The sequence below is a fragment of the Balaenoptera physalus genome (genome assembly GCF_965194825.1).
Source record: "Balaenoptera physalus genome assembly, chromosome: 7".
Lineage (NCBI taxonomy): Eukaryota > Metazoa > Chordata > Mammalia > Artiodactyla > Balaenopteridae > Balaenoptera > Balaenoptera physalus.
In genome coordinates, this window is record NC_138886.1 from 110290739 (window position 1) to 110302854 (window position 12116).

General features: G+C 43.2%; 1 protein-coding gene across 1 annotated transcript in view; it reads left to right on the forward strand.

Moving 5' to 3' along the window:
* The first annotated feature begins 487 nt into the window (after positions 1–487).
* DOCK5 (dedicator of cytokinesis 5) overlaps positions 488–12116 on the forward strand; it is a 189820-nt gene continuing 178191 nt past the window's right edge. The window contains exon 1 of the mRNA XM_082471422.1: positions 488–1236. Coding sequence (XP_082327548.1) covers positions 1194–1236 — 43 coding nt within the window. The 5' untranslated portion in view covers positions 488–1193. The remainder of the gene's footprint in view (positions 1237–12116) is intronic.

Consider the following 12116-nt stretch of genomic DNA (forward strand, 5'->3'; position numbering starts at 1 on the left):
TTCAAATGAGCAGTCCCTGCGTTTGGCTCTTTGTCCCAACAATACAGCTAGTGAACGAGAGAGGCTTGGATGTGCCTCTTCTCCGCAGGGACGCTCTTTGGGCCGCTGGGCTGTTGGAAAAGGTCTTTGTGGCGGGCTTTTCCCTTGAGCATAAGGGTCTGAATTTCTTCAGCTGGGTCTGAACATCTTCAGCTGGGGAAGAGTCCGGGTGTTTCGGGGGCACAGGATTTCCAAGTCAGGGCTCTCTACATAATTTTCCCACAGAGGCTCCCCTCGGAAACTAGTTGATACTTCTGCGGAGCCCGGCTCCCTTGCGTGAGTTCTCTATTTACCAGAAGACAAATGTTCCTGCTTTGAAGGCTATAAACGGTGGCCACAGGAGATCATGTCTGCCCTGGAGTCCGGCTTCCGGCTCTCGTGGTGTCAGCGAAAGCTCTAGGGGGTGAACGCAGTAGCCAACTGCTCATTCATTCAACAAATATTTATTGAGCGCCCGCTGAGTGCCAGGCACTGCGGGTGCCCCGGGGGCGAGAAACAACCCATCCTAGATCCTAGTTCCTTATTCACTCATCCTAGTTCCCCCAGATGCTCCGGCGCGCGCGGTGGGAGCGGACCCCGCATCTTCGGCCGCCCCGCCTGGGGGTGCCCGGCGCCTCCAGCGCAGCCCTCCCGACACCCGCGGCGGGGAACCCGCCCCCTGGGATCCAAGGGGTTTAGTCTGGGTGCGGAAGGCGGGGAAAAAAGCAAAACACCAGAAGGAAAAAACTGTACCCCAGTCTGTGCTGGGGAACTGCTCCCGGGAAGTGCGCGAGGCGGAGCCGGAGCCGGCCCCGGCCGCGGAGAGCACGGAGTCCGGGGCGGGCCGGCGGGAGAGGCCGGGCGCCCGCGGGTCGGGGCGCGGAGGCGGCCTCGGCGGGCGGAGGGCGCGGCCGGCGGGAGGGGCCGGGGCGGCGCCGGGAGGGGCGCGCACGGCGGCGCGGCCGCCGGGCCCAGCAGGTGACCGCGGCCCGGGGCTGGAGCCGGAGCGGATCGCGGGCAGCGCCGCGAGGAGACGGCGCGCGGGGCCGGGCGAAGTTTGGCGGAACATGGCGGAAGAGTCCGGGGCGCGCAGGAGCGCGGCGCGGTGGCAGCCGGAGCCTTGGGAGCTGTAGCCGCCGCCGCCGCCGCCGCTGCCGCGGGGCGAGGTCGCCGCCATGGCCCGCTGGATCCCGACCAAGAGGCAGAAGTACGGAGTTGGTGAGTGCTCGCCCCACCCCACCCTGACCCGGCCGCCGCCAAGTTCGCGGGAGCGGCCCTGCCCTGCGCAAAGTTGGGCGGCGGACGCCGGGCCACTCGGTGCCCGCCTGCCCGGGACCCGGCTCCGTCTCCCGCTGCCCGCGGGGGCGCCCACAGGGTTCGGCTCCAGCTGCAGCCGTCCCACCGAGCGGGCGGTGGGAGTCGGAGCCCTCTCCGGGAGCCCCGTGGGGGAAGTCATCCTGGGTTTGGGGAATCCGGGTGCCTAAAAGTGCAGTTGGGCTCCGGGACCGGCATTCCTGACCCCGAACCCAAAGCTGCAGCGCTTTGCAGCGTAGAAACGTGCAAAGTGAGGGCGTTCGCCTGTGGTTCATTTGGGGCACCCCGCTCTGGTGCTCGCCCCCCTCCTCCCTGTCCGTGTGGCTTCATTCAGTACTTTGTAACCAGCCGAGGCCGGCGGAACGCGCAGTCGGCTGGCTGCCCCAGTGCTTTCTGCCCTCCCTCTTCGTAGGTTCTATCTGAAACCTAAAGAGAAGAGTTGGGGGTAGGAAGCCGCCCTCCCCTCGTTCCTCCCAGGCACTGGGATCCCGATAGCAGTTGTAAACTGATCGGGAAACTCAAGTTGTGTGGAGGTGATGGAAGCGACAGGAAGTGTGTGGCACGGGGACGGGGGCGGCTGGCCCCCGGGGCTGGTCGTGCGGACAGTCATCCCCTACCGGGGCGTGTATGGAGAGGATTTCAGACTGCCTTCTGAATTCCGATCCCGTCGTGGGATAAGATCGAGGACATTTTATTAAACTGTGACAGGTCCCATGCTAGGCACTTGGCATTCGTAACAGCGGTGCTGGAGGGCCCCCAGGATGTGTGGGGAATTGCTTTTGTATTAGTTTCGATCCGAAACAGTGGATGAGCGGCTTTTGACCCAGGTGAAAAACGTTGGTCCTACTTTTTATCAAGGGGCGAGGTTGCTGAGGTCTTGTGGGAAGACTGCCACTTAGCGGGGCGATTACAGTGGCTATTAGGCTTGGGTGCGATTCCCTAGTATAAACACAGTTGTGTGTGTTGAGAATTTTATCACTTCCTGTCAGGGTCATTCATTGGGCCTATTTGTAAGTTAGTCTTCGACTTCACTCCTATCCCGCCCCCATTTTTTTCCTCCCCTCAGTGGTTACTAGGGAGAGGTCCCTGAACCTGTCCTATGCTTTCTGACGACTATGTCTGTTTCAGAGATACTGTATCTTAACATCTCTAGGTGCTTTTCAACTCTGTAGTCAGTTACAAAAAAACAAACCAACCTTCTCACATTGATTACTTTTAGATTGTGATCCTTTATGTATATATGTATGTGTATATAATAACATGCATATAATTCCTTGTTTTCCCTCTGTTGCAAAAACTTTCTTTCCTTTACATTTCTTTTAGAATCCTTGCACTCGCCTATGGTTGTAACTCAGAAATGGGTTGCATGTTGTTATTTCTGCTCCAGACCATCCCCCTCCCTCATGAATTGGTCATGAAATTTCACACAGGGGCTCCTCATCAGGTGCCAGTAAGTAGCCAGTAGTTGTGGAAATGAGATGGAGTCAGTTTCTTTATTTGTGAGTGTTATTGGGTACTAACTCCTAAATTAAAGTAGATTTAGCAATACCTAATCAATAATTACTACTCACAAAAAAGTTATCAATTCTAATTTTGTTTAACAGGAGAAACGCTTTCCAAAACTATCATGACTTTGGCGTAGTTAATGCAAACATATCCGAAAAATGTGGGTTTTATTGCCATAGTCATAGGAACAAGGGTGGTATTTTCTCTTTTTAATATTTCTTTTTTTTTCCCTGTTCTAGAGTCTGTTATTTATCATCAGACAAGAAAAGTGAATTGCATTTCCAAAGCATAGGTGGTAGCAAAATTGCCCCAGGATATAATTTGGGAAATTTATTTCACTAGACACAATAGGTTCTGATTAATCTGGATTTGACACAAGGGCCCACTGTTAGGACAGATGAGCTGATGCGATCAATGTCCATTGTTTATTCCTAAAACACATGGTTGTTCATATTACCTCCCTGCTTGGAAGCCTTCCTTGACCTACAGGGTAAAGTCTAAACTGAGCCCAGTTTTCAAGGTTCTGAGAATCCAGTTCAGCAGTATCTTCACAAACCATATCTCTCACAGCTTCTTTCATCAACCCTCCGGCGCAGACACTGCCCTTCTCCCTCTTGTGCAATATACCATGGAGAGTCCCTCCTTTGGGACTTTGCTCCCCTGTTCTTGTCCCCTGTTCAGAGTGCCCTCCCACCTCTGCATCCCACAATCCGGCCTTTCACCCAGGCCTCAAAGCCCTACCCACTGCCTCCTTCAGATTTGGTGTTCCCCGGACCTCATAACCTTCACGCCGCTTCCTCACCATTCCTACATTTTATTACTTATCCTTTGGTTCAGTGAATCAGAAGTTTATGGTTTTGTATTCCTGTGACTCGAGAGGGATACCAGTATGGAGCATGCATTCAGGAATTGGTTGTCCTTGGCGTTGGGGTGGTGTTCTAAAGCGCCAACCTAATTTCTATGATGATTTAGTGCAGTTTGTTTCCCCATTAGGTTTCAGCATCTCATTCACTCCAATATGACTTTTATTTTGTTCTGTTAGATGGATGAAGCGAGAGCCTTCAGTCTGTCTTTATCTTTGCAAGTAAAAAAAAATGAGATGTGCTGCTGAGAAAAGAGGCATGGAGTAGACAGACTTGCTTAAGTATGATTGGGAAAACTGGCTTCTTGGGCTTATGGTGGGGGGATTATTGTCCTTTCTGAGGGTCTGCTGGACAGATTTCGTTTCTGGGTGAAGGAAACCATGTGATGGCCGTTTTGAAGCATTTTAATGACTCACAGCTACTCTGCATGAGAGTCGTGTTTGATCTCAATTTGAATTGTGCACGGTGAAGCTAGCTGTCTCTGTTTATCTTGGTGCCACTTATTGGCGGTCCCTGACAGCTAGATTTTTCTACAGGGACTGAAATGCAACCTGTCTGGGCTTTCTTAGTTCTTCAGCTGTTGACTCAACCTCTAGCATCAGGTGGGCTTAAATGACCTATTGTCGGTTACCGGCTGAGAGGACCACAGACTTAGTTCTTTAAACTTCTGGGCCATTAGTGCCCTGATGTGAAGTGCTGAGGGCTGCCCCACAGCCATGGAAAACTCTTCTTTCTCCCTTCATTTCTTTTTTCTTGTTTTCTTTTCCTTTATTCTTTCTTTCATTTTGCGTGTTTTTAGGATATGAAGGTCGAAAACTTTTATTTAGATGTTAAGCAAACATTAGTGATACATTTATCGAAACATTTATTAAGTCTGTTCCCAAACAAGCTGTTTCTATTAAGAACAGACCCAGATTATGTTGATGATGGAGCCTTTGCACGTTTGGTGGGATTTGTCCTATATGTTTTTATATTGTGATAAAAGGTAGTTTGGGGGAATATTTGCTTCACTGTTAGCTTTTCGACTATTTCGCTGTGCTAGGCCCAGTTAGTCTAAGAGCATTGAACTTTGTAGATTCTCAAATGTTAGTGTAAAAACCAAAACCGGATTCTTGTAATGCTTTGTTAATGCACTGAGGTGTGCTGTGGGTCCCCATTCGGTTCTTCCTCACCACGGGCACCGTGTTCCATAGACTCTAGCTGGAGGGGTGGAATTTGGTCTCAGAGAGTAATTAGTTCAGTTCCCTTTTGAAGAGAGGAACTTGATGCCTATAGAGGTAAAGTGAATTGCTTAACATAAGTTGTTCTTACTTTTTTGGTTACATGAATGCCTTTGGCCAATCAGGTTAAACCCTTAAGGTGGCCCCCTTTCTCAGAACTATGTTCTTAATTGCATAAAGTCAAATATGAAGGACTGAAAATTGAAGCCACCTGTATTGAACTACAGCTGTCAAGATAGTTTTCAAAAATTTGTGATATTGTAATATATGTGCTTCTTTATTAATGCATAATAACTACCATACTTTTGAATTAGTGATGAGCATATACAATTTTTCAAGATATCTGTAGTAACCATAATATATGAAAATGCCTGTGATTTCTTTAAAAAAATTTTTAAAAAAAATTTTTTATTGGAGTGGAGTTGATTTACAATATTGAGTTAGTTTCAGGTGCACAGTAAAGTGAATCAGCTATACCTATACATATATCCATTCTTTTTCAGATTCTTGTCCCATATAGGTTATTACAGAATACTGAATAGAGTTCCCTGTGCTATACAGTAGGTCCTTGTTAGTTATCTATTTTATATATAGTAGTGTGTATTTGTTAATCCCAATCTCCTAATATATCACTTCCCCCTCAACGTTTCCCCTTTGATAACCGTAAGTTTGATTTCAAGATCTGTGAGTCTGTTTTTGTTTTGTAAAAAAGTTCATTTGTATCATTTTTTTATTAGATTCCACATATAAGTGATATCATATGATATTTGTCTTTGTCTGACTTACTTTACTTAGTATGATAATCTCTGTGTCCATCCATGTTGCTGCAAATGGCATTATTTCATTCTTTTTTATGGCTGAGTAATATCCCATTGTGTATATATACTACATCTTCATCCATTCCTCTGTCGATGGACATTTAGGTTGCTTCCATGTCTTGGCTATTGTAAATAGTGCTGCAGTGAACATTGGGGTGCATGTATCCTTTCAAATTACTGTTTTCTCCATATATATGCCCAAGAGTGGGATTGCTGAATCATATGGTAGTTCTATATTTAGTTTTTAAAGGAACTTCCATACTCTTCTCCATAATGTTTGTACCAGTTTACATTCCCACCAACAGTGTAGGAGAGTTTAATTTATTTTTTAATTGAAGTATAGTTGATTTACAATGGTGTTAGTTTCAGGTGTATAGCAAAGTTATATGTATATATATCTTTTCTTTTTCAGATTCTTTTCCACTACAGCTTATTACAAGATATTGAATATAGTTCCCTGTGCTCTACAGCAGGCCCTTGTTGGTTATCTATTTATATATAAGACACCTGTGATTTCAATTGAGGCCAGCATCAGTAGTACACCTGTGGTTTATTGCCTCTGGTCATCATTGAAGTAAATGCTGAGTGTCAGAAAACAGAGATGTAGCTTTTTTCCCTTTTCAAGTCCATGGATCCTCTGAATTTGAACACAGATTAAGAATCCTTGGCTATGAAGATCACACAGCTAGTTAGTTACAGAACCAGTTAATAACATGACCAAGCTAGATATTATACAATTGTAATGAATTGAAGAAGTCCTTGCCCTAATACATTCATGTTCTAACAACATTGAGGCTGAGAATAAAAGGAATAGAGAATTAATCTTTATTAGGCATTTACCTCATGAGAGGCACTGTTCTGAGCCCTTTATATCAGTCTGTCCCAGGTACATGTGGGGCTCTTGGAGACACTTTCGAGTGGCCCATGAGGTTAAAACTTTTTTGGTAATAATACTAAGATGTTATTGGCCTGTCTTTACTCTGTTCTCGTGTGAGTATACAGTACAGTTTCCCAGAGGCTCTTCTAAGTGTTTTTGTTTGGAAAAGTAGTTTGATCTAAAATATATATATATATATATATATATATATATATATATATATATATATATATATATATATTGCTAGCATGTATTGGGGTTTATTATGGTTACTTTAATTAACGAATAAGTATTTTTAAAATTTCTCAGATTGAATTTCTATTATGATAAATAGTGATAGATATAACCCACATAAACAAAAACTCTTTGGAATTCTCAATAACTTTTAAGAGTGTTAAAGGGGTTCTGAGACGCAAAACTTTCAACACTGCTGCTTTACACATTATTTCATTAAATCATTGTGATAATGCTGTAATTCTCATATATTGTCTCCTTTCCAGATAAGAAAACTAAGGTTCATATAGGATAAATTTTTCATCCATATGCATATAATCTCACTCCTAAGCCAAAAATCAACTCCATATGTGTTTCCCAAACTTCATTTCTTCATCCGTCACCTTGATCTCTGCCATGTCCAGTGTTGACCTGAAACAAATAGACTGCCAGTTAGCTCTCCAGCAAAAAATGGATTTATTCAGAATCAGCAAAGAATTGCAATTCAGGGTTTGTTAACCCTCAGTGCGTCTGCAAGCCACATGCAAATCCCTGCAACCAGGAGAGGAGAACTCTTTTATAGAGGGGAAAAGGAAGTTGGGAGGGCTGTAGTAAACAAAGAGTCCATTGGAGGAATTGAGTGTTTGAAGTATAGTGGTTTTTCATTGGCTGAGTTGTGACAGGCTCCCATTGGCTGAGCTCTTGCCGGGCAAGAAGGGGAAGTCTTTCTTCCTGTTGGGCTCTGCTATCCTGTAGGGTGCCAGGGCTTCCACTTCTGGCCTCCTGACTCTATTTTAATTGACGTTTCTGTTTCTGTATTAATTTTTATACCAGGTACCCTTGTGTAGCTGCTTCATGCCTATTGCCTTACCCATTTGCCTTCTCTGTTATTTTTTTTTTTGTTAGTTCGTAAGTATTAGAGCTTAATTTCTTTATTTTTTTAAGATAAAGATAAATATAAGTAAAAGTTCTGATACTTTATTCTTGAGTCCCAAAGGACTATCTTATATACTCACTTTTGGAGACTTACTTTTGAACGAACCATCTCTTTCTTCCCCATTGAATTTATTATTTTTTTAATTTAATTTTTATTTTATATTGGAGTATAGTTGATTTACCATGTTGCGTTAGTTTCAGGTGTACTACAAAGTGATTCAGTTATACATATACATATATCCTTTCTTTTCAGGTTATTTTCCCATATAGGTTGTTACAGAGTGTTGAGTACAGTTCCCCGTGGTATGCACTAGGTCCTTGTTGATTATCTATGTTATATAAAGTAGTGTGTATATGTTAATCCCAAAGTCCTAATTTATCCATCCCCCTCTACCTTTCCTCTTTGGTTACCATAAGTTTGTTTTCTAAGTCTGTGAGTCTGTTTTGAAAATAAGTTCATTTGTATCATTTTTTTTAGGTTCCACATATAAGTGGAATTTGTTATTTTTTACTTAATATTTTCTTTATGTTGCCTGTTTTTTTGTTTTTACTTAAAACAGTGATTGAAAAAGAAAATCTTACATTCCTACCATTAAAGGAGAACCAGCATCACTTGCTCCAGAAAGTGGCAACCTTAAAAATACAGGCAACAAAAATAAAATAGCAATATATTGGATTCTGGCTCCATGCTGTTGGCCATCAAACCGTTTTCTCCACTAAAGAGGGAGGAGGCTGGTGCCCAACTGAAACTTTCTCTTCGATATACTGTGGGTTCTCGTTATTTGTGGTAGTTAATGTTCTGTAAAGTCCCCAAGAACACTGACTTAGCTAATATTTTACCATTGCTCCTAGGGGTAATACAAGGTCAGGTTCCTGTGAGCCTCTGGTCACATTTTCATCAGCTGATCAACATATAACCATATGTCATGTGTGTTTCTGTTTAAGGTTTAAAGACCTTAAACAGAAGGTTTACATCGCTGATTCACTAACATTGAACTCACGGCCCACAACACTATATGTAAACTCAAGCCTGAAGGAAACTTATCTAACACATGCATTTTCTCTATAAGGTAAATCACAGCCTTTTTGGGCTTGGGAACATGACACAGCACTTCAGCACTATGCTTGGGGGCCATTTAGATAGCAAAATCACTAACAGAAAGCACAAAATAAGAAAAACTTTGCACTAAAGTTAAGACCACGCGAAGGACTCTTGGTTTACAGCATGAGAACTGAAACAAAAAGGCAGAGTGTCCCCTTGTCCAACCTCAGATGGGAACTTGCATGTCACATTTTGCCCCTCTGCACACGACTGGGAATGACCTCGAAAGCACCAGGAGTGTTGATTTGGGGGTTAAGTAAATTTTAGTGAGTGGGAGAATTCACAAATACTATAGAATCTGCGAATAATGAGGATCAACCAGTAGTTAGGTAAAAAAGAATTAAAAATGGAATAACATTCCTGTATTATTCAGGTGTCTGTTGGAATAATCCCTCCTTAGAGCTTTCTGAGGACCCCAGCTAAAGACACTACTATCTTTGCCCAAACCTCTCAATGTCTCTCCTTTTCCCTAATTCTCCTATTTGTTTATTTGTTTGTGTTTACTGTCTCTCTCCCATACTGGAATATAGAGTTATGAGGACAGGAACTTTATCCTTTTCATTAGTGTTCCCCCCGCTCCTGGGATGGCACCTGGCACGTGGTCAGCACTCAGTAAATAAATGATGAAGGAATAAATGAATGCCGTTATCTACCTAACTTTGTCCTGTGTGCCGGAAGAGGAAATTTTCCCCCACATTATGGAATATTTTGCCCTACGTGCACTTCCAATGAGATACAGTCAAAAGCAGTAAGAAGGATTTCCCTGGTGGCGCAGTGGTTAAGAATCCTCCTGCCAGTGTAGGGGACACGGGTTCGATCCCTGGTCCGGGAGGATCCCACATGCCGTGGAAAAACTAAGCCCGTGCGCCACAACTACTGAACCTGCGCTCTAGAGCCTGTGAGCCACAACTACTGAAGCCTGTGCGCTTAGAGCCCGTGCTCCGCAACAAGAAAAGCCACTGCAATGAGAAGCCCGCGCACCGCAACTAAGAGTAGCCCCTGCTCGCCACAGCAAAGCCCGTGCACAGCAACGAAGACCCAACACAGCCCAAAATAAATAAATAAATAAATAAATAAAATTTTTAAAAAATGCAATAAGAAAAGGAACATTTAAAGAATAGATAAAAGAGATTTAATAACTGTTTAAGCAAAGGATTGTGTGAGCATCGTGGGGTGGGAAAGGAATTGAAATCCTAAATAATGCATTCTTGGGAAGGGAACAATGGTAATTTGCTGCTGTTCCTTTTTATTCTTCATTATTTGTGGAGGCTTCCTGGAGGAAAACGTGTTGTAGGATTGGCTAAATGGAAAGAAAAGGCTTGACCACGGTGGTGAATAGGGTTTAGGAGGTTCTGACTCATTGGATTAGTGCGTTGAGCACGAGTTGGAAAGGAACAGTGCAATCTAATGGAAGAAACAAGGCATTTAAATTCATCCGTTACTTCCCATTACCCAAAAGGAGTTGAGATGCCTTACGATAAGCACATCTATACTGTACGCAGGGTAATTAAACAAAAAATATGAGATCACAAGTAACGTGGAGAAGAAAAGTAATTTAGAGTACTGGCGAGGGGCTTTGAAGCAAAGGTAGTAGTTACTCAAAATTTAGTCTGTCCAGATTTACAGAAGGCTTTTTGTAGTGGTCCTGTCTCCCCTCATGTTAGCTGAAACTTAATTTGTGCTTTCTCCTCATCTAAATTTTCGGAAACAAACCAGTGGGGTTTGAGGGTAACGAATCAAATCTCATTACAATGATTTTTTTTTTCCATAAAGGAAAAATTTTCCAACTTCTAGTTTTTTCTCCAGCAGTACCCAATATAATAACACAATAACTTTATGCATATAAAATATTTTAGTACTGTCAATAAGAGGAATATGGGTCAAAATCTCTTATAACTCATTTCAATTCTTCAAAATGAGTTGTAATAGAATAGAATTATAATAGAATTTGACCCCTATCTATGGCCCACGAACTTGAGTATGGTCACATAGTTTGTTTTTCACTAAATACTTCAAAGGAGGGAAAAATAGTTTTCTCCCTCATCAAATAGGTAAAATCACCTATGAAATGTCCGCTGTGTGTGGACATTAAAGGCTATGATAAATCCTTTGGGAGTCCTTTGACCTTGGTTTATAAGTATTAGCTTCCAGCATACCTCAGGAATAATAGGGTTTTAGTTTTAAGCTTAAAAAAGTGCTTTTGAGATCAGGCTAAGAAATGCTTTTGAGGCAGAGATTTGGGTGAGCAAAAGCAGAGGATGCTTGAGTTAATTTAATTTTTCCAAGTGGTGTCCAGGTCACGTCTTCTCAGAGCCTGGGCTGGCCGTCAGCTCACTCAAACGATTGTCGGAATTGCTGGCAGCCAGTTCCTAAGCAAGAGACAAAAGTGATCTTTGTCTTTTCACAAACCTCCGTGCCATCGCAAAGCTGCTGTCGTTCAGATGCGTCCACCTTTCTGGGTTGTGCCCTTTTCTCTTACATTTCCACGCTCCCCATGGGGCTGGAAGACGCCCAAGACGCCCTCTAAGAACCTTGGTTGTCTACTTTTTGTCTTTTAAAACAACTTGATACTGTATAGCTCAGGGAACCTCACTCAATATCTTGTGACAGCCTATAATGGAAGAGAATGTAAAAAAAGGATCTATATATGTATAACTGAATCAGTTTACTGTACAGCTGAAACTAACACAACATTGTAAATCAACTATTTCAAAAAAAAATTAAAAAAGAAAAAAAACTCGAGGGAAGGAAATTGCAGCAGAGATTGACTCCCTCTTGCAAATAGCTGTTTGCTGACTCACCCAAGGTGAATGCATCCCCCTGACTGGTTTGTTACCTGTGTACCTGTGGCAGGATGCGTTGTCCTTTATTTGTACTTTCTGTGAGCCTGGAACCAGAGGGCTCTCACTCCCCAGCCTTCCTGCCAGAGACCAGTTGTAAGAATAAGTCATACAAATCTAACTTCTTTGCCCTTTTGTGTCTAGAATCATAAAATATTAAGAGCTAGATTCTATATGTATCACCTCTTGGCTAACACTTCATTTTATTGGAAAAATATGCCCCAGAGGCATAAAATGACTTCAGCAAAATCCCAGAGCTAGTAGCAAATGTCTTGCTTGTCTTAACTTGTCTTCTAGCTGCTTCCTTTTTTTTCATAACTCTGGAGAAAGCAAGTTTCTTTATCACGTCTACTTAAGGTTCTGAAGAGTAAGTTCTCTCCACACAGGAGGAAGGCTGTGTCATCCCTGG